The sequence below is a fragment of the Rattus rattus genome, chromosome 1, assembly GCF_011064425.1.
Source record: "Rattus rattus isolate New Zealand chromosome 1, Rrattus_CSIRO_v1, whole genome shotgun sequence".
Taxonomy (NCBI): domain Eukaryota; kingdom Metazoa; phylum Chordata; class Mammalia; order Rodentia; family Muridae; genus Rattus; species Rattus rattus.
In genome coordinates, this window is record NC_046154.1 from 52,309,176 (window position 1) to 52,333,424 (window position 24,249).

The 24,249-nt window shown below is 38.5% G+C and overlaps 1 protein-coding gene across 2 annotated transcripts in view; it reads right to left on the bottom strand.

Annotated features, from left to right (window-relative positions):
- Nucleotides 1–24,249, bottom strand: part of Pde4b (phosphodiesterase 4B) — a 535,922-nt gene that overhangs the window by 353,957 nt on the left and 157,716 nt on the right. The window contains exon 1 of one of the 2 annotated variants that reach the window (XM_032901656.1): nucleotides 4,447–5,691. The exons of the other annotated variant lie outside the window; for it this stretch is intronic. Within the exon in view, the coding sequence (XP_032757547.1) occupies nucleotides 4,447–4,682 (236 nt within the window). The 5' untranslated portion in view covers nucleotides 4,683–5,691. Of the gene's footprint in view, nucleotides 1–4,446; nucleotides 5,692–24,249 lie in introns of those variants that run through there. 2 annotated transcript variants of the gene reach the window in all.

Below are 24,249 nucleotides of genomic sequence, written 5' to 3' on the forward strand. Positions count from 1 at the left end.
CATCCTGCAGAAAGGGTGTTAGAATAATATTGCATTTTATTTTATATATAATATATTTCTCTTTTAATCTCCATTTATTTCAGCATTGTCATTAGAGTATTAAACAACTTTGGGTTTGATTACTTTCATACTTATGTATTAGATATGAATTACACATTTCATAAACATTGGTTAAAGTAAGTATTCTAGCTGTTGTTTGGGCAACTTGACAGATCCTTTTGGGAAGAAAGAACTTCAGTTGATGAAATGTCCCCACTAGACTGGCCCATGGGCAAACCTGTGGGCCATTTTCTTGGTTAATGATATATATATGGGAGGACCCACATTGTGTGTAGTATCACTCTTGGGCAAGTGGTCCTAGATTGTACAAGAAAACAGACTAAGTAAGCCATGGGGAGCAAGCCAGTAGGCAGCACTTCTCAATGGTATTAGCTCCTACTTTCAGGTTCCTGCCTTCACTTCTTCTAAGTGATTGCATATGTCCCAAGAGTTGAAAGATGAAGTAAATTCATTATTGAATAATAAGATAATTCAAATTACTTCCATATTTGAGATGGTGTGAACACGATATTTTGGGATCATGGTGTTTGTCACAATGATAGAAACCTTAACTGAGACAATAAGAAATCTATCTTTTAATAATGGAAAACTAAATTGGGAGAAGAGGAATACAAGCTTTCTCCCATAGTATTCAATAACTAAAAGCATGCTGCTTTTGCTTGTAAGCATGGACATATAGGTATTGAATCCCATTGATATATTTCCTATTCTAGAAGGCAGCATTTTAGGAAGTAGCTAGGATTTATTGGAGACCAGTATCAGTACACTACTTCCTGAAGGATAACTGATGACTGAGGAATGGCTCCAGCCTAGAAAAGATGGTTTAAAAAGTTGGACAACCGCAAGTGCCAGGCAAGTGAACAGGTTTTGTGATCAGATACTTTACACATGAGCATTGTGTTTCAAAAATTGTTACATTGGATATGAGGTCAAGGATGAATAAAACACCAGCTTGAGAGTGATACTGTCATATTTTGTACCTAGTGAGGCTGAGTAGTCCTAACACACACACACACACACACACACACACACACACACACACACACCACATCATTCAACAACAATGTTGTTATCTGTGTGGGGAGTCATAATTCAAAGAACTAAAAATTTGGAGTGTGGATCACAGCCAAATAATGAATAATGGAATAGAAATAGACAAAGAAAGAGAAGAGTCTTTTATATGTCTAACATGTTACCCTGAAAAGAATGCAAATAAAGAACTTAAGATAATATGTGAACATTATAATAAAGAACTTAAAATATAGTATAAGAGGGGAAATATAGATTGAACCTGAATTGTTTTTCATTTCTTCATAACAATTTATATAAGTTCATTTATGTAGGTTGAATAAGTAAAAACAAAACAACCTCTTGATAATCCTCCCATTCAAGCCCATTATCACCATACTTTTATAAATAGCTAGTGAGGGGAAAACAGGATATATACTATGTAAAAATTAAATCAGTTGAGTCAGAGGAATACTTTCCAATATCTGTAATATAAAATGGCAAAGTGCTATATACTGAGTGGCATTATTGGAATTTTTTTCTCTTCAGTTTTCAAAGTAGGCCAGAAGCCCATATTCAAAGATGGAGCAATGTGGTTTTGCCCAAGGGTAAGAGGGAGCAGTAAGATAATTATTCAAATTTATTCCAGATTTGGGTTTGTATAAACAAGATAATTAACGACAACGCTTTGAACATTTACTCTTCTTCGGATATTTCTAAAGTTTCCAGAATCAGAACTATACAAAGGTGCGGTAAATCTATTGATAAACCCAGCTTCACAACTCAGGTCTCCAAAGCCAGAGCTGCATGTCCATTTCATCAAAGTATGAAGTCTGAGAATAGCTAAAGAAAGACGAATGTTCAAAGAGTTAAGATGGGAACTGGACCCTCTGCATTGCTTAGCTTCCTCATGAAAATTACTTTAATCTTGTTGCAGAAATCAAAACAATTCAGTCCTCTTGAAAGACGTCTACTGTCTGCTGTAAAGTAATAACATGTTTTTCGGGACTTCTGAGTATGTATCTTAGAATTTCCAACTTAAGTGCATGGTCTAGAAAATGCCAATCATTAATTAGCTAAGTCTAGTTACACTTCATCATGACAGGGAGGCAAACTAAGGTGGGTGTGCTGAGCTTCCTCATACAATAAGAAAATGTAAACAGCATTGGGCTCCTGAGATCTGGGGGGAAATCATTCAAATACATAAGAGTCATATCTATTTTCTAAAAAGGGATTTTCCTGGCCTATTTCACGACAATAAACTTGGAAAATGTTAAGCATCTTACAAAAGATACAATAACAAAAGGAAACATCAATGTGTATTTAATCAAGAGCTGCAAACAAGTTGAGAATCAACTTTACTAAAAAAAACATGGAGGGGTATGTGAGCTGGGAGGAAAAGGAGGAACATAGTCGTACCTACAGATATTTTAGAAGTCTGATGATTAATGAATTCTTTATGCCTGTATTGCATTACATTATGCCAATGTCTTGTTTCTTTTTTTGGCAGTTGTGGGAACTTTTGTTTTAACTCATCTAAAAGATCATTTTATTAGCACAAGTAACCTCACATATCATTAAATTGTTCTTTTTGCAACTTGCAAGAAAATTTGTGTAACGCATGAGTAAAACTGGCGCTTTAATCATTCTAAAACTTCATTCTTTTGAAAAGAAAAAAAACATTAGTATTTATAGCTCGGTGCTTCTATCACATCAAGAATCTATTATAAGAAGAAGAAAGGTCACATTATTATACTCAAGAGCCAAAAATTGCACATTAATGAAAATACCAGAAATTTAAGAAGATTCTCCAGTCTTTGAAAATTATATACCTAAAACTAAAGGTCCTTCAAATCAATATATTGATTTATTATTTTTTCAATTAGTAAGACATATGCATTTATTCATTAATTAAATACTTTCCTATATATGTTCCTTTAATGAGAATTATATGCATGTTTATCTTCTTGTATTTAGTTACACCACTCAGCAGATTAGATATAAAGTCACATGTGTTGGAGGAGAGGCAAAGAATGAGAGAGAGGACTGCTTCAAATCAGTACATATTTTTACATGAATACCCTCGTTCTACAAATGCTATTACCATTGGTAGGTTTTGAAAAGTTAGTCACATGTGCTCTACAAGCAACAGAGAGAGCAATGAAATAACAGCATGCGATTCATCAAAACGACGAAACAATTCTTCAAGAAAGGATACCATACCACAGTCAGAGGCAAGAATAGATAGATCATATTTAACTATGTGAAGTATATGTTGGCTGAACATTGGCAATTCATCAAAGCGAGACACATCTTTCTATGGGTAACTATGATTAATCAACACATTGTGCACAGAGCAAGCACATTTTTCTGGCGAGGAGGAAACAACGCAGTGCATATTAATTTTCAAATATTCAGAAGCCTTGGTTGATTATGGTAGCTGGTACTCTAGCATGTAGGCACAAAATCACTGTGGGGATTACCTTAAGAAACCACTTCCTGCTTTTATTGTCATGCTCTGTGTTAACTAAGACTGAGGCACAAATACCAATTTGGAAGGTTACCTTAATTTGAAAGAACATGTCCCTTCAAAGAAACCTGAAGTGGCCCAGGTTTTTCAGGTCAAAGTAACTTAATGCCAGGGTTCTTTCCTTGTACTTCTTCACTGCGCTGCTTTAAGAAGGCCAGTCTAGTGCCTTTACAGTCCATGTAAAATATATGCTAGAGGTGGAGAGCTCGGTTCAGTTCTACAGAGTCACTAAACTCTTATACTTGGCGTACCTAAAGTATACATCATTTTTAAGTAACTTAAGCAATTTAAAATCACAGCTGACTATGAGTGCAACTTTGTAAGTGAGAACTTAGTTTCCTTATCCCCTGAGCAGTGTAAAGATAAAAGTTGGTAAGGATAAAGCTCACCCTGGTCTATGCCCCATACCCATGACAAAACAACATGTTTAATTAGGCTTTGATAAGTTATCTTAAGAAGTAGACTAGAATTGAGATGAAAATACCTATTCTTGTACCAAAAAAATATACACTGCTAAAATAATCGATCACAGAACAGAGATGAAACAAAAATCTTACTTTTAAAAACTCTCTCAATTCCCTATTTTCCAAAATACATTTTTTGTAAGCAGTCTTTTCGAAGAGTCTCCACAGTCAGAGGCTTATTTTATCTGGAAACAGCAGGTAGCACAAAGATATTTAAGCACACTGTACGCTTGTGTATTCTTAGCTGACCTACTGTATCCCTTCAACTCAGACGTGTGCTATGCATTCAGAACAAAACTCAGACATTTCTGTTTCAACCTTTCTAAATCACTGAGAACCCAAGAATCTGACGAGCACAGGGGATGCCATTAAGTCCCCTCTTACCATGTATGAGCCACAGTGAAGCGACGCCGCTGTCGGATGCTTTTATTCACCAGCAACTTTCTGAAAAAGCATGGTGAATTCCTTGGTGAACTGCGTGGAGAAATTTTGGGAGATGTAGGTCTGTTTCCTGGTAGCTTCGGAAGCTCAAGTTCCAAGCGCATCTGCTCCTTGAAAGTCTTTATGCAAACCTCAGATTCAGAAGCTGTAAGTTCTTTGGAAGAATTTTTTGCTGTCATGTCTCGTGTGGCGCGCTAGCTTTCACCATCCACAACAACAGTCTTGAACATAGCAAAGGCACTGCCGCAGGTTAAAAGGCTGCTGGGTCCGCACACTCGTCCTAGGCTAATTTGGGAAGCCGTGGTGGTTCCAATCCTGGAGCACTTCAGAGCAAGAGCAGCATACTGGGAGAATGGCAAGTCAGCCTGTCACAAGGAGCTTCATCAGGCTGCCTTTGCCTCTGAAAATGCGCCAAAGTGCTTCCTCTGTCACCAGCCTCCTTGTGGATGGGGCTGGTCTGCAAGTTACACACTGAGACTCACTGAATCCATTCAGCCGAATGTATCAACTCATGAAATATTCATGAGGGCTTTTGATAAATCCTTTATATGTATTTTTTTTTAAAGAAAACCTTATCAAACAAGCTTCATTAACTCAGACAGTAAGCAAAGCCTGGCCACCCAGTCACTTTTGTCTGCACAAAGGGCGGAACCAGAGGCCATCCAGCATGTGCTTTTAAAGTCTTCATTCAGAATTATCTTGCTCAGCAGTGCACACTGCCGTAACTCCGCCTATCAAATACTATTGGCCCAGGATTCTTTAAACAACTGGGCTGTCTCCCCCCCTGAAAAATCCCCTCCACTGCTCGGATTTGCACTGAATTTGAGAGGCTACTGTCTTCGGCACAGTCAAAACTGATTAAGTCAGGGATTGCCAAAAGCCTCAATAAAACAGCTTTTCAGATTTCATTTCTGAATCAAAGAGCTGAATTGCTGAAGTCCCCCCACCCCCTTTCCTTCTTCAGAAGATCCCAAACGACATCAGTTTAAAAAAGAAAAAAAAAAATGTCACCAAACAGGAAAACATTGGCTTTGGTTCATTCCCCCAAGGAATTTAAAACCTAATTTTTATTCCAATAAACATTACCCTCATTGTTCTCTTTACACTCATTGTTTGCAATCTGCCCACAGAAGCCACTCGACACCCAATGCAAAGCCTCTTCTGATGGCCAGAGCGCCCCTAATCTGAAATGGAAGTAGCAGCCAGGCAAAACATAGACCCCAAGTTAGGTACTGTGCGTGTTTTTGTGAATGTGCAGAGATGTGCACAAGGTGTATATGCCTGTGCCTGTGTGCACCAGAGAGTGAGTTTTTACATTGCTTGTGAGGTGCCATGTGGTCAGGCCATGTCTTCAATTTGGCTTGGCTTGGATCTTCTTTTCTTTTTTTCTCTTTTGTTTTGGGAGGTTGGGGGTGGGGTATGGGCACACAGCCTCTATATATTTAAAGGCACACTGAAGTATAAAGAGGATCATTGTACATTGTACAATATGTATTCACAATCATTGGAGCCAGGTTGATAAATGTGACAAATCACGCTAAGATTAGTCAGCTAGAGTGACAGAAAAGGAAAGATGCATAGTAGGACTTCAGTGAAAACTAGACTGATGTGTAAGGTCTTCCAGCTCTATAAAATCCCTTCACATGTCATACACTGAAAATGTGCTAAAGGTTAGAGGGATTAACAATGGCAGATCACTGCTTCTGTGTGGGAGCAAGGGATCCCACTATAAGCCTTGGGGAAGTGACTGGAGTTTAAACTACTGATTTCTAAGCACTACTTCAGGAAACTCATCCAGAATCTAAACAAGTAACTAAAGTGCATTGTGAACAAATGCACAACCACGGAACTTTAGACAGTACTGAATGATCATTGTTTAGCAAATGAATCCTCAAACAAGAAAACAGAGCCAGGGACCTGAAGAGACTCATCCAAGTCCATCCTGGTGACTGATGTCATCACATAAATCTCCCACTCAGGTTTCCTGACTCCTGGTAGCACTGTTTACTTCACTATAAAGTGTGTTTGTGTCTAGGTAGGCTTCAGTACAGCTTCTTGGGATCTGAAAGTATTTGAAGTATTTCGAGATACTGGCCTGAGATAAATGACAGATTGCTGGTGGTTTGGGGGAAGTGTGTTTAATGCTGCCTATTTGCTGAATTCTGCAGCAAGTCCTTTACCCAAAATACTATGATTTAAAACCGGGACCTGAGATTATATGATGCCATCATGATTCACAGTGACCTGTTAACAAAGATAAAATAGCAAATGGGACTCATTAAAGCTACTTCTCATAGTTAGTCTTCAAAGCTGACAAGATAAATAAGAATTTTAGAAATTTCTTCTCAGAAACAAATAATGGCAAATTTTTGTAGCCTTAATATGGTTAAGTGTACATTGAGGTTCTGACCAGAAAAAACTGCTTGTGTTACCTCTTGATGGCATTCCACATATGTGTCTTCAAAGCTACACAAACTTGCTAACCCTACCTATCCCAGAAGGAAACCAGGGTCACCATGAAGGTATAGAGTGTAAAATTTAAAAACTAATCAGACTCTTTGAAGGCCTGAATTTTTCATACTTATAGTATTTATAAATAAATGAGAAAAGAGGAGCTGGGGCCTTGAGGCCATGTCACCAGTGGTTCAGTTTTCTTCCCTTGAACTTCAGTTTCCCAGGAGTACCGTAAGTTGGGGACCAAGCCTTGTGGGGAGTGTTAAAGATTCAAAGACTGAAATTCTGTGCTTAACTGGAGGTCAACATGTAGAAGAATGCAGATCGATCCATGCTTATCACCCTGTACAAAGCTTAAGTCCAAGTGGATCAAGGACCTCCACATCAAACCAGACACACTCAAACTAATAGAAGAAAAACTAGGGAAGCATCTGGAACACATGGGCACTGGAAAAAAATTTCCTGAACAAAACACCAATGGCTTATGCTCTAAGATCAAGAATCGACAAATGGGATCTCGTAAAACTGCAAAGCTTCTGTAAGGCAAAGGACACTGTGGTTAGGACAAACGGCAACCAACAGATTGGGAAAAGATCTTACCAATCCTACAACAGATAGAGGCCTTATATCCAAAATATACAAAGAACTCAAAAGTTAGACCAAGAGGGAGACAAATAACCCTATTAAAAAATGGGGTTCAGAGCTAAACAAAGAATTCATAGCTGAGGAATGCCGAATGGCTGAGAAACACCAAAAGAAATGTTCAACATCTTTAGTCATCAGGGAAATGCAAATCAAAAAAAAAACAACCCTGAGATTTCACCTCACACCAGTGAGAATGGCTAAGATCAAAAACTCAGGTGACAGCAAATGCTGGCGAGGATGCGGAGAAAGAGGAAGACACTCCATTGTTGGGGGGTTGCAGACTGGTACAACCATTCTGGAAATCAGTCTGGAGGTTCCTCAGAAAATTGGACATTGAACTGCCTGAGGATCCAGCTATACCTCTCTTGGGCATATACCCAAAAGATGCCCCAACATATAAAAAAGACACGTGCTCCACTATGTTCATAGTAGCCTTATTTATAATAGCCAGAAGCTGGAAAGAACCCAGATGCCCTTCAACCGAGGAATGGATACAGAAAATGTGGTACATCTACACAATGGAATATTACTCAGCTATCAAAAACAACGACTTTATGAAATTCAGAGGCAAATGGTTGAACTGGAAAATATCATCCTGAGTGAGCTAACCCAATCACAGAAAGACATACATGGTATGCACTCATTGATAAGGGCTATTAGCCCAAATGCTTGAATTACCCTAGATGCCTAGAACAAATGAAACTCAAGACGGATGATCAAATGTGAATGCTTTACTCCTTCTTTAAAAGGGGAATAAGAATACCCTTTTGGCAGGGAATAGAGAGGCAAAAGATTAAACAGACACAGAAGGAATACCCATTCAGAGCCTGCCCCACATGTGACCCATATATATACAGCCACCCAATTAGACAAGATGGATGAAGAAGAAGTGCAGACCGACAGGAGCCGGATGTAGATCCATCCTGAGAGACACAGCCAGAATACAGCAAATACAGAGGCTAATGCCAGCAGCAAACCACTGAACTGAGAATGGGACCCCTGTTGAAGGAATCAGAGAAAGAACTGAAGAGCTTGAAGGGGCTCAGGACCCCATATGTACAACAATGCCGGGCAACCAGAGCTTCCAGGGACTAAGCCACTACCTAGGGACTGTACATGGACTGACCCTGGACTCTGACCTCATAGGTGGCAGTGAATATCCTAGTGGGAGCACCAGTGGAAGGGGAAGCCCTGGATCCTGCTAAGACTGAACCCCAGTGAACTAGATGTTGGGGGGAGGGTGGCAAGGGGGGAGGATGGGGGAGGGGAACACCCATAAAGAAGGGGAGGGGAGGGATCAGGGGGATGTTTGCCCGGAAACCGAGAAAGGGGAAGGGCACTCGGGATGTATATAAAAAATATTCAAGTTAAAAAAAAAAAAAAAAAAAAAAAAAACAGAGACAGAAGGAACACCCATTCAGAGCCTGCCCCACATGTGGCCCATACATATACAGCCATCCAATTAGACAAGATGGATGAAGCAAAGAAGTGCAGGCCGACAGGAGCCAGATGTAGATCTCTCCTGAGAGACACAGCCAGAATACAGCAAATACATAGGTGAATGCCAGCAGCAAACCACTGAACTGAGAATAGGACCCCCGTTGAAGGAATCAGAGAAAGAACTGGAAGAGCTTGAAGGGGCTTGAGACCCCATATGTACAGCAATGCCAAGCAACCAGAGCTTCCAGGGACTAAGCCACTACCTGAAGACTATACATGGACTGACCCTGGACTCTGACCTCATAGGTAGCAATGAATATCCTAGTAAGAGCACCAGTGGAAGGGGAAGCCCTGGTCCTGTTAAGACTGAACCCCAGTGAACTAGACTGTTGGGGGAGGGCGGCAATGGGGAGGGTTAAAGGAACACCCATAAGGAAGGGGAGGGGGGGAGGGAGATGTTTGCCTGGAAACCGGGAAAGGGAATAACACTCGAAATGTATATAAGAAATACTCAAGTTAATAAAAAAAGAAAAAAGAAACATCTAATAAATAAAAAGGAAACCTTCCTGTCTCCATGTAATTCTTAGCCTTTGGCACCTCAAAAGGAGAAATGAGTAATCCCAATTCATCAATTTATAAATATATACCCTTGTGAGTTCTTGAAAATTTCATCTATAGTATATCTCAGTGTTAGATAAATAAGTCACTGGAATCACCATCCTGTCAGAGAAATAGAAAGAATAAAATTACTTAGTAACAGACAATTATTTCTTATAAATATTGTGGTTATTTTAGTAACATTTCAGTATTTTCTAAGTTGTAAAGAAAGACCAAGTACTTATTATCAATGAAAATAGTGTTTTAATGCAAACATTAACACCATTTTAAATGCTTTAAAAAGCCACCACCACCTTTTTAATAGCATGGTTTTGTATAAAATAATTAGTCTTTTCTATTGATATCAGTGTAAAATTTGAACTTCCAAAGTTGCCATTGAATAAAATTTCTCTGAGTATCATTTTCAGCTGACCTTTGTAAAACTAAACAATTTTAAAGACCTAAAACTGAACTTCCTGTAGCCTTGCCTTAGTACAACACTGAATTCAAAAATAATAGCACTATAATTTACTATGAAGACAAAACTGAAGGTCTGAGACAAAAGAACATATTCACAAAATTTTTATGTTTTTAAAGAGTATAGTTAAAGCTAACAATATTAACAGTCAAATTCTTAATTAAGTCTTTATCTACTTCACTATCTAGCTCCTTCTTACCAAAACAATACGCCATCTGAGTAACACATCAATTCCTTTTCTTCAGCGGAAGGCCTGGTAATGAGAAGGAATTGTGTCAACAAAGGACTGTAGCCACTTCCAACTAGCAAACAGCTGGAATGCTTTTATGCAAGAGTATCAATACAAATTACAGTTTCAATGCTCAGAAACGGAGCTGGAGAATCATTCTAGCAGGAGTGAAAGAAACATAATGCCAGACGGAATACAAAAAAAGTTTCTATTCATCTTGGTAAAGTACAATTAACTGATACATATAAAGAAACTGCCACTGAAAGGGCACCACAGGAAGCATCCCTTTCCACTCAAGTGCTGCTACATTCTATCATGTGAACAGTTTCGTGCCTCCCTTCATGATAAACTGATGACATCAAAACCATTGGCATCCATCCTCTCTGGAATTCAGTTTCATTGTGCTATATTATAAACTTTTCTAAATGAAGTATAAGTGGGGGAAAGGAGGTGAAACTTGTAGGCACTGGAGGTAGAGCTCACCGGAAAAAGACCTTGCTTTGCATGCTCATGGCCCCAAGTTTGGTATTCAGTAACAAACAAGAGACAGTTGTAGTATTCTGGATTTCAAATACCATTGCAAGGCTTATTATTCTGCATATCTAAAATGTTCAATAGATAGTACATAATATCTGCTCACTTAACATACATTATTTTGTCCATTTTCAAATGAAAGCATTAGAACAACAACTGCATATTAGGAATGGTCAAGTAGGTACACCTAGGTCTGCATGCTCTATTGCATTGATGACTGTACTGGTTTAGTGCTACTGAAGAGACTGGTATAAATACAGCTAAAATAATACATGATGGAATACTTGCTTCCAGAGTGGGTCTGGTCCTATTCCAGGAATTTTATCTTCTCAAGTACTAAACGTCTTTAGTCTAAAGTGACCACAGTGATCATAATATCACTAAGGCTTTGTTGTTTTATCCATAGGCTCATATTTAATTACTCATCATTAGTGAAATAGTGTTCACCTGTGTAACCTGCATCCTGAGGAGCAAGATGGGAGGTTACATCATGGATACTGGGACAATGATATGATTCTTGGAGATGCATTAATCAAAAACAACTGCTTACTCAACATCCTCCAGTAGCTTCTCATAACCCAGAAGAAAATCCACAGAAACCTAAAGGGTCCCAATATACCTCTGCTCTGTTACCTGCAGTTCTTCTCTGACCTCAGTTCTGGATTCTTCCCTCTGGCTTCAATCTGCTCCAGAAACTTGGTCTCCTTGTTCAGTAAACATGGCGTGCAAGATTCCCTTTTGCTAACATATCTACATGGCTTAATTTCCTCGTCTCCTAGTGTCTATCCACATAGCATATGACTAAAGACTTCTTAGTCTTGACACAGCAATGACTACAATACTCTGTTTCCTTCTCTTTGTCAGTATTCAATATACTATTTGCTTGCTAATCTTCCTAGACTTTAACTTTTATGAAGGAAATTGCTTTAGTTTTTTCCATCCCTATAATCCCACTGTGGGAAGAATGCCTACCACGTGGTAAGTACTTCATGAATACTAATTGACTGAGGAAATGATTAATCTTTCCAGTGCAGAGTAAAATGAGGGAGGAACAGTCAAGCCAAAATGGGAGAAGCAACTGCTCTTAAATTTGAGAGAGTTCATGTTCTACCATTTTAATGATGTTTTTATTGTTTAAAATGTGAAATTTTTATGAATTCTTTGAGAATTTCTTGCAATAATATAATGAATTTTTATCATATTTATTCACCACCCCAACTGTTTTCAAGCCCACCCTTCACCTCTCCCAACTTCTTGTTCTTTCTTTTTTGTTTTAAAGCCACCAAGCCCAATTTGTGCTGCTCATATACCATGAGTGTAGAATCATCCAGTAGGTTGTGGAAAACCTACCAGAGACCGCATCACCAAACTTTGTCTCCTTCATTTCCTCAAGTTGTTATATCTGACTTATAAAACTTATACGTTTTTCTAAGTGTATTTTACTTAAACTGTGAGCATCTGGCCTTGTGTACTTCCTCATGTGATGCTTCTCTCAAAGATCCACACCAGGCCTGATCATGTGGCATTGGGTTGGTCTTGCTTCATCTTAGTTGAACAATAGTGGTTGGACAATAAATGGATGGTTTGGAATATGATTTGGACAATAACCAGTTAGTCCCAGGAATCCCTTTAGTTGCCTTTCTGTTATTGACGATTAGAAAATTCTTAATATAGTAAAAGTAGAGTCAGTATTTATGAGCAATATTGAGAGATATTTTGCCTAATATCTTGCCTAAGTTGGATTTTGTGTTTTGGTACCTACAGTCCTTCTTAAACAGTTGTGATAATTTTTTAAAATTATTATTCACATTCTCACTTCAGTATAAATGAATAATTCCAATGTTCTGTACCCTCTGCAGTTGGGTGGGTCCTGGTGGTACAGACTTGGCAAATGCTCTCTGCTCCGTGCTTTCTGGAGTGACAGAGTGAGGTGCCTCTTGTACTAGGTGCCTTCCATAATGATAGATACCATAGAAGAAAAGTACTGAGGAAATGTCTTTGTTTCCTAAGTCACTACACCTTCAAGTTACATTAGCAGTCACGAGTCAGATACCCAAAGTGCAACTTGTCTGCAGTGTAGATATTTGAGAGATACATGAAGAGAAGTTACTTCAGTTCCCAAAGATTATTCCAAACTTCCAACAAACATTCTATACAAGTGATCTCACATCAATGCTAGGGACTCCAAGGCATATTTGGGAAAGCCTTTTCCTCAAAAATTAGTTTTTAGCTTTTGTTTATGCTCTATACTGTCATCCATAATCTGTGATGGACTACAGTTTCAATGTCTCTACAGTTAAAGAGGTTAAGCATAATAATTACCTTTAGGAGTCCATGTCAGTGATACCACAGAGATCAACATAAGAGACAATCACAGATGGAAACACAATAGCATCCAAACCACTGTATTTCTCTTAGGAGAAGGATAGTATTTAAAGGGGCATTTGTTTAGGTTTTCAAGCTACTTCACAAAACAATATTTTCCTGATCAAGGTTTAGGGAGCTTTAAAAGGATACAAGTATGGATATCAAAAAAAATGATAAACAAATGAAGATTTAGGGTCTGTGGTTTTAGCTCAGTCACAGAGGCCCTGCCTAGAATACATAAAGCCCAGCATTTAATCCCCAACACCAGAAACAAGAACAGAAGAGCAAACAATAGGGAGTAGCATTGAAGCAGCCTCACTTAATGTCAAGATAAGATTAATAACTACAGACTGTTCATTGTAAGCTTGCTAATGTTCAAAATTCTCTAAAATCTACAACAACGATGCCTGCTACTTGATAGTAAAGAAAATGGAAGTTTGGCTGCCAAGACTATGGGCTCTTTGAATATAGAACTAATTCCAAATTATAAAAGTATATTGCTTCCTGTTTCCATCTTTGATTAGAGCTGAGTATGTGCCAGAGCTCTCTGTGCCCAATCCTGGAAGAGAGTTGATTGCCCAGGAGTGATGACACATGTAGGAGACTTCTGCTCAGAGGGACCTATCCAGAGCCCTCAGGATACAGGAACCAAGGAGCAGTGTGAGAGTGAATAGTTCCGGGTTTTTTCTGCACCCTAAGCTGACACTTTACCACAGTTCTTGGGACACAGATACTGCCAGGAGAGGGTTGGTCTCCTGGGAGTGCTGACACAGCTGAGAGCAAAGGAAGGTCAAGCCACTGTCAGAGACAGCAAGACCAGCTAACACCAGAGATAACCAGACATAAGAGGAAAGTGCAAGAACACAAGCAACAGAAACCAGGGCCACTTGGCATTGTCAGAAACCAGTTCTCCTACCACAGCAAGTCCTTAATACACCACCACACAGGAAAAGCAAGATATTGATGTAAAATAACACCTAATGATGATGTTAGAGGACTTTATGAGGGAAATAAATAAGTCATTTAAAGAAGTACAGGAAAACACAGGTAATCAGGCAGAAGTCCTTAAAGAGGAAAGAAAAAAAATCCCTTAAAGAATTACAGGAAAATAATATCAAGCAGGTGAAGGAATTGAACAAAACCATCCAGGTACTAAAAATGGAAATAAAAACAAAAAAGAAACCACAAAGGGAGACAATCCTGGAGATAGAACACATAGGAAACAAACCAGGAGTCATAGATACAAGCATCACCAACAGAATACAAGAGGTAGAAGAGAGAATCTAAGGGGCAGAAGATACCATAGAAAACATTGACATAACAGTCAAAGAAAATGCAATGTGCAAAATGCTCCTAACCCAAAATATAGAGAAAATCCAGGACATAATAAGAAGATCAAACTAGGGATAATAGGTATAGAAGAGAGCAAAGATTCCCAACTTAAAGGGCCAGTAAATATCTTCAACAGAATTATAGAAGAAAACTTTTGTAAACTAAAGAAAGAGATGCCCATAAGCATACAAGAAGCCCACAGACCTCCAAATAGATGGAACCAGAAAAGAAATTCCTCTGGTCATATAATAGTCAAAACATCAAATGCCCAAAACAAAGAAAGGATATTAAAAGCAGTAAGGGAATAAGGTCAAGTAACATATAAAGGCAGACCTATCAGGATTACACCAGATTTCTCAACAGAGACTATGAAAGATAGAAAATCCTGGGCAAATATCATACAGACCCTAAGAGAACACAAATGCCAGCCCAGACTACTCTATCTATCCAAAACTCTCAATTAATGAAGATGGAGGAACCAAGATATCCCATGACAAAACCAAATTTATACCATATATTTTCATAAATCCAGCCCAACAAAGGATAATAGATGGAAAACTCCAACACAAAGAGAGAAACTACGCCCTAGAAAAAGCAAGAAAGTAATCTTCTTGCAACAAACCCAAAAGAAGATAGCCACACAAACATAATTCAACTTTTAATAACAAAAACAATAGGGAACAACAGTCATTGGTCCCTAATAACTCTCAATATCAAAGAACTCAGTTCCCCAATAAAAAGACATAAACTAACAAACAGGATACATAAACAGGACCCAGCATTTTGCTGTATATAGGAAATGCACTTCAGTGACAAAGACAGACACTTCCTCAGAGAAAAAGGCTGGAAAAAATTTCCAAGCAAATAGTCCCAAGAAACAAGCTTGAGTAGCCACTCTAATATCAAATAAAATCAGATTTCAACCAAAAGTTATCAAAAAGATAAAGCAGGACACTTCATACTCTTCAAAAAAAAAAACCCACCAAGATGACCTCTCAATTCTAAATCTATGCTCCAAATGTAAGGTAACCCACATTCATAAAAGAAACTTTACTAAAGCTCAAAGGACAAATTGCACCTCCCACCATAATAGTGGGCGACTTCAACATCCCACTCTCATCAACAGAGAGATCATAGAAACAGTAACTAAACAGAGACACAGTGAAACTAACAAGTTATGAACCAAATGGATTTAACAGATATCTATAGAACATTTCATCCTAAAAAAAAAAAAAAAGAATATACCTTCTTCTCAGCACCTCATGGTACCGTCTCCAAAACTAAACATATAGCTGGTCACAAAATGGTTTTCAACAGGTACAAGAAGATTGAAATATCCCATACATCCTATCAGATCACTACACACTAATGCTGAATTTCAATAACAAAAAAAGAACAAAAAAACGCACATATACATGGAAGCTGAATGGTGCTCTACTCAATGATAGCTTGGTCAAGAAAGAAATAAGGAGAGAAATTAAAGACTTTTTAGAATCTAATGAAAATGAAGGCACATATACCAAAACATATGGGATACAATGAAAGCAGTGCTAAGAGGAAAACTCATAGCTCTGAATGTTTCCAGAAAGAAAATGGAGAGAGTATAAACTAGCAGTTTGACTGAACAATTAAAAGCTCTAGAACAAAAAGAAGCAAATATACCCAAGAGGAGCACATGGCAGAAAATAATTAAACTCAGGGCTGAAAGCAACCAAGTAGAAACAAAAAGGACTATACAAAGAATCAACAAAAACAGGAGCTGGTTCTTTGAGAAAATCAACAAGATAGATAAACCCTTAGCCAGAGTAACCAGAGGGCACAGAGAGTGTATCTAAATTAAGAAAATCAGAAATGGAAAGGGAGTCATAACTACAGAAATTGAGGAAATCCAAAAAATCACCAGATTCTACTACAAAAGCCTATAATCAACAAAACTGGAAAATCTCGATGAAATTGACAATTTTTCCAGACAGATATCAAATACCAAAGTTAAATCAGGATCACGTAAACTATCTAAACATTCCCATAACTCCTAAAGAAATAGAAGCAGTCATTAAAAATCTCCAAACCAAAAAAAGCCCAGGACTAGATAGGTGTAGTGCTCAATTCTATCAGACCTTCAAAGAAGACCTAATCCCAAGATTCTCCAAACTATTCCACAAGATAGAAACAGAAGAAACACTACCCAATTCGTTCTATGAAACTACAATAATGCTCAAACCTAAGCCATACAAATATCTAACAAAGAAAGAGAACTTTAGCCAATTTCTCTTATGAATATTAATACCAAAATACTCAATAAGATTCTTGCAAACCTAATCCAAGAACATCAAAATGATCATCAATCATGATCAAATAGGCTTCATTCCAGGGATGCAGGGATGGTTCAATATACAGAAATCCATCAACTTAATCCACTATATAAACAAACTCAAAAAAAAAAAAAACCTACATGATCATCTCACTAGATGCTGAGAAAGCATTTGACAAAATTCAACATCCCTTCATGTTAAAAGTCTTGGAAAGATCAAGGCCCATACATAAACATAGGAAAAGCAATATACAGCAAACTAGTAGCCAACATAAAATTAAATGGAGAGAAACATGAAGCAATCCCACTAAAATCAAGGACTAGACAAGGCTGCCCACTCTATCTCAATATAATACTTACGTCCTAGCCAGAGCAATTAGACAACAAAAGAAAGTCAAATGGATGGAAATTGGAAAAGAAGAAGTCAAAATACCACTATTTGCAGATGATATGATAATATACTTAAGTGACACCAAAAGTTCCACCAGAGAATTCCTACAGCTGATAAACAACTTCAATAAAGTGGCTGGATATACAATTTACTCAAACAAATCATTAGCCTTCCTCTACTCAAAGGATAAATGGGCTAGTGAAAGAAATTAGAGAAATGACACCCTTCATAACAGACACGAATAATATAAAACACCTTGGTATGACTCTGACCAAGCAAGTGAAAGGTCTGTATGACAAGAACTTCAAGTCTCTTAAGAAAGAAATTGAAGAAGACTTTAGAAGATGGAAAGATCTTCCATGTTCATGGATTAGCAGGAACATAGTAAAAATGGCCATCTTGCTAAAAGCAGTCTACAGCTTCAATGCAATACCCACCAAAATTCCAATTCAATTCTTCACAGAGTTAGAAAGAACACTTTGCAAATTCATTTGAAATAACAAAGAAACCAGAATATCTATTACTCTCAACAATGAAAGAACTTCAGGGGGGAATCATCATCACTAACCTCCAGCTGTATTATAGGGCAATAGTAACAAAAACTGTATGGTATCGGTACAGAGTCAGGCAGGTAGATCAGTGGAATAGAATTGAAGACCCAGAAATGAACTCACACACCTATGGTCACTTGATCTTTAACAAAGGAGCTAAAACCATTCAGTAGTAAAAAGATAACATTTTCAGTGAATGGTGCTAGTTCAACTAGAGGTCAGCTTGTAAAAGAATGTAAAACAATTCATTCGCATTGCCTTGTACAAAGCTCAAGTCCAAGTGGATCAAGTACCTCCACATAAAACTAGGTGCACTGAAACTAGTAGAGGGGAAAGTGGGTAAGAGCCTTGAACATGTATGCACAAAGGCAAATTTCCTGATCAGAACACCAACGGCTTATGCTCAAAGATGAAGAAATGACAAATGGGACCTTATAAAATTGTGAAGCTTCTGAAAGGCAAAGGACACTGGCATTAGGACAAAATGGCAAGCAAGAGATTGGGAAAAGATCATTACCAATACTACATCTGATAGAGGGCTAATATCCAATATATACAAAGAACTCAAGAGGTTAGACTCCAGAGAATCAAATAACTCTTTCAAAAATGGGGTACAGAGTTAAACAAAAAATTCTCAGCTGAGGAATATAGAATGGCTGAGAAGCATTTAAAGAAATGTTCAACATTCTTAGTCATCAGGGAAATACAAAAAATCCCTGAGATTCCACCTCATACCAGTCAGAATGGCTAAGATCAAAAACTCAGATATCAGCAGATGCTGGCAAGGATGTGCAGAAAGAGGAACACTCCTCCACTGTTGTTCAGATTGCAAACTGGTACAACAACTCTAGAAATCAGTCTGGCGGTTCCTCAGAAAATTGGAAATAGTACTACTTGAGGACCCAGCTATATCACTCCTTGTCATAAAACTGAAAAATGCTCCAACACATAACAAGGACACATGCTTCAGTATGTCCATAGCAGTCTTACTTATAATAACCAGAAGTTAGAAAGAACCCTGATGTCCTTCAACAGAGGAATGGATATAGAAAGTGTGGTATATCTACACAATGGAATATTACTCAGATATTAAAAACACTGACTTCATGAAATTCTTAGGCAAATGAAATGAACTAGAAAATATCATCCTGAGTGAGGTACACACATGGTATGCACTCACTAGTAAGTGGATATTAGCCAAAAAGTTCAGGACACCCACAATACAATTCACAAACCATATGGAGCTCAAGAAGAAGGAGGACCACTGTATGGATGCTTCAGACCTTCTTAGAAGGGTGAACAAAAATACTCACAGGAGGAAATATAGAGACAAAGTGTGGAGCATAGACTGTCCCACATGGTGGATCTATCCCTTACACAGACACCAAACCCAGACAATATTGTGGATGCCAAGAAGTACATGCTGACAGGAGCCTGATATAGCGTTTCCTGAGAGGCTCTGCCAGAGCTTGACAAACTAAGATGCAGACGCTCACAGCCAACCATTCAACTGAGAACAGGGTCCCCAATGGATGAGTTAGAGAAAGGACTGAAGTAACTGAAGGGGTTTGCAACCCCATATGAAGAACAACAATATCAACCACCCATACCTCCCAGAGCTCTCAGGTATTAAACCACCATCCCAAGGGTATACAGGGATGGACCTATGGCTGCAGTCACATATGTAGCAGAGGATGGTCTTGTTGGGCATTAGTGGGAGGAGAGCCCCTTGGTCTTGTCAAGGTTCGATGCCCCTGTGTAGGGAAATGTCAGGGTGGGGAGGTGGGAAGGAGTGGGTGAGTGGGTGGGTGGGTGAGTGGGTGGGTGGGTGGGTGAGGGAGTACCCTCATAGAAGCAGAGGGAGGGGGTAATGGGATATCACATTTCTGGAGGGGAAACCGGGAAAGGGAATAACTTTTAAAATGTAAATTTAAAAATATCCAATAAAAGAAAAAAGTATATTAACAGATATAAAAATAGAAGGCTTTGGACATTTTATACATGAGCATGCTGAACCTCACTGCAAGGATTTCAGGAGATTCCACACTCATGTAGTTGCTCCAATAAGGACCTAAGATAGTCTATCACTCACCAACTGCTTTATTCTGCAGCTTCATGTTCACGTTTCCCACACAACTCTAATCCCTGGCATCTCGTATCTGGTATCTATCATTAAGGTTTTATCTTTCCAGCAATGTTATAGAATTGCAATCATATTCAACTCTTGAGACCAGTTTCCCATGCTTGACATGGAGTCTCCAAAATGGAGCCATCATTTATGAATAGTCCATTCATTTTTACTTCCTAATAGAATACCATTGCCTCAATGCACCATACTCCATTTACTTTGTCTGTGATAGATATTTGGTATGTGTTTGGTCGCTCTGTTTCTAAAAAGCAGATGCAGGCCCAGATTCCATATGAATATTGCATTTGATGCTGTGTGATAAATGCACAGCATATTCAGAGTGGGAATCTTTGGTCATATGGCAAGTGTATATTGATATAACAAAATGTCAACCTGTTTGGCAGAATGAATCTATCACTTTTTGCTCCCGTGGGCTATGCAAGAGCCTTCCAGTTGCTCCACATGTTCATCAGCACTTCCTGCCAGTATGCACTTGATTTAGTGATTCTAGCAGATGTACACTTGTCAAAATACTTCAGAGTTCACGTATCTCTAACAGCTACCCCCATCCCTATCTCTTGTGCTTACCTATACCTGTGGGACCTCTAGTGTTAAGTGCTCACAAAATCTCCTCATTTCCAAATTAGCTTGAATCTTTCCTTCAAAATATGATTTTTTTCCCTGCAATTTGACCCCTAGATCTCTATGTAGAGCTGCCGTTTATCTTTTACATATTCTGTTCCAGAACTTCGAGTGTTTTTCCTCTGTTTAAAATTTTTCATTTAAAATATTTTGATCCTATTCTTTCCTTTCTCTCGACTCTCACATTCTCCCTACTTCACTACCAATGTAATTTCATTCATTGTTCTTACAAAAACAAAAACCCTCAAAACTCAAAACAACCAAGCAAGCAAAATAAGACAAAACGGAATGCTAAACAGCAACAAATCCATTTAGTTTGCTTTGTGTTGATCAACTGCTCTTGGGTGTAGAGCCTGCCCTGCAGTGTGGCTGACACAGCCAGTATCACTCCAATGGAGAAAAAAAAAAAACAAGAAAAGAAAAGAAAGAAAGAAAGAAAGAAAGAAAGAAAAGAAAGAAAGAAAGAAAGAAAGAAAGAAAGAAAGAAAGGAAGGAAGGAAGGAAGAAAACAAAAAACAAAAAACAATAGAAATTTTGCCTCAACACAGTAAAAGGAAAGAATCAACTCCTAAAAATTGTTCTTGGACCTCCGCATGTACACTGAAACACACATACATGCAAACACAAATGTTTGCATACATACAAAAAACAAAAATAATAAAAATACGTTTTAAATCATACACACACACACACACACACACACACACACACACACACACACACACACACACAGGCTATCTACCAGCAATGGGCAGGTAGTACATAGTTGCTTACTAGGAAAACCATGAAGAATACAAAAGAGAGCATGCACCACTTTCACAGGCAAAAGTATTCTGTGTCTGCTGCTGAGTGAGGTGTCGTAAAGCTCCATTCATGAGCTCCCAAAGGAACATGACCTATCTGGTGGTCTGAATAGGAATGGTCCCCATGAACGTATGTGTTTGAATGCTTGGCCCATAAGGAGACGCACTATTTGAAGGTGTGGCCTTGTTGGAGTAGATGTGGCCTTGTTGAAGGCCTTGTGTCACTATAGAGGCAAGCATTAAGGTTATATATGCTCGAACTATGCTCCATGTGATATACGTCTCTCCTTGTTGTCTTCAGATATAGATGTAGAACTCTCAGCTCCATCTCTAACACAGTGTCAGGCTGAAGGCTGCCGTCCTTCCCACCATGATGATAATATACTAAACCTCGGAAACTGTAAGCCAGCCCTAATTAAATATTTTCCTGTTAGAGTTGTCATGGTCATGTTGTCTTTTCACAGCAATAAAACCCAAAATAGGACAACCTACTTGTCCTCTCTGCATACTTGTGATTATAATTTAATTACAACATTTCTCCCATCCCTTCCCTCCCTCCAAGCCCTCACATATACCCCGCCCCTCCCTCCTTCAGATTCATGATTACATGCAATCTTTAGCAAACTTAACCAACAGAAGTTTGTTCTTTTACAGTTCTGGAAGTCAAAAGTCAAATACAGGTGTTAAAGGGTTGGTTCCTTCTGTAGATTTTGAGGAAATAATGTGTTTTAGGACACTTTGATTTACAGATTCACCAGTTGTCTCTTCCTATTGTCCTTTTTCTATGCATTTCTACTGCCAAATGACCTATTATTATAAGGACATCAGTCACATTAGATTAAGACCAACTATTGTGTCTTCGTTTCGATTTTATAATCTCTGTGAAGACATTTTCTCTAAAGCAGGCCACTTTGAAGGTTAGGGTATGGTCTTATTTTTATCATATTCTAACAAATTATAACAGAATATTCACTGGATAGTAGATATAAGTACTAAAACTCAGATAATTTAAACAGCATAGAAAATTGATTTGGGATTACAGGTTTAGAGATATTCATTGGGTGTTACTCATGAGACTCATTGTTTCGAACTTGCAGGGACACATCAGAGCAGGAATATGTACTGGAAAATATAATTTACCTTGTGATTAGACAGTAGAAGAAAGATGAAGCAATCTGGGTCCTCCCAGTCTCCTTTGAGGACACAATGCCACTGACCTGGGAACCTCTCACTAAGTTCTTTTCAAAAAGTCACCTCTTCCAAGCAGCATCATGCTAGGAACCAACTTTTACTTATGTGGAATTTGGGGGATACTTAAGATCCACATTTTGACAGACTACAACACACGAATCTGAGGAATAAGTGCTTCAAGATATAACAATCTGTTCTCTGATCTCCTTCTCATTGGCAAACTACATTCAACTCATGCCAACTTTTTCACATCTAACCATTCCAGCATTAGCCTCAGTCTGAAATCAAACCTCATTTAAATAATCCAAATAAGTTATGCATGGAACTTGGAAGAAAGTAGCTCTCCGTCTATGAATTATAAAAGCAGTTATCTGTTTTCCAGATACAATGACGAGACGGTTATAAAAATGATAATCCCTTTTCCAAAGCGAGATCCTGGCGGGGGGCGGGGAGGGAAGCTCATCGATTGCAAATAAGTTCAAAACAAACAGTGCAAATTCCATCAGCTTTTAAGACTGGACTATTCTCTTTCATTTTTTTGTTTGTTTTTTAACTCAATGTGTTGCTTTCTGGACAGACTAGGGTGTAATAGAGGTACCTGGACTCTGGGTAGTCACAGACCTTATGTTCCCAGCCTTGTGTTCCCTGAGAAGCATGGAAAGCAGCAACAAAACTGGTTGGTGAGCCCCCATTTGGATCACTCTTCTATTTTATAAAAGATCGTGTATATCCGATGCCAGATGTTTCTGTTCTTCTCGCTTCGGCCTAGAGAATACAAGAAGCTTAGCTGTCTCCATTTTATACCAGCCTTTCCCTTCAGTAGAAGGGTTTCTGCTGATAGAAAATTCACAAAGTCTTCACTGCTTTGCAGTTAGCATTGGTCAAGCCAGGAGACAGAGGGTACCCCAGGGGGCAGTTGTGTATAATTGCATCCTGATTCCTGGCTTTTCTTGATAGTAGGTCAGATCCAGGGTGCAGATGCCCTGGGAGTTTCATTTCTGTTTTTTTTTTTACAGGACATGCCTTACTGTTCTTTGTTGTTGTTGTTGTTGCTGCTGCTGCTTTTAAATGATACAGATAGGAGCTAAGTTTCTAATCTTTCAAGTTGTGAATATTTTTTCCTTTAACAATTTCCTCTTTCATTTTTCTCTCTCCTTTCACATTTCACTATAAACAGCATGGCAAAACTTGGATACACTTCCAACGTTTTGTTCAGAAATCTCAGCTAAATACCAAGTTCATCCTTCACAAATTATATTTTCCATGAAGAAAATGTGGAGCATAATTATGCCAAGTTCTTTGCCACTTTATAATAAGGATTATCTTTCCCGTGGTTTCCAATAATGTGTTTCTCATTTCCATCTGAAAACTTGTCTTCGGCACTGTTGGTCTCCCTGTCTCTTCCTGGCAGTATGATCTTTGTGTACTAAGCACTTCAGATCCAGTCACGTTACAAAGCTACCTTCACAACAATCTAAGGTACTGGTTCCAGCATGACCCAGCTGCTTCCCGTAGAACCATAAGCTAAACAACCGAGCATCCTAGACACAGGCTAGACACCTAACAACCAGGGTCAGCAAGATTGGTGCTTTCTGTAGTTTACACGGAAAGGATACGTCCAGGCACTTTCCAAAATGTGAGACAGGAGAGGCA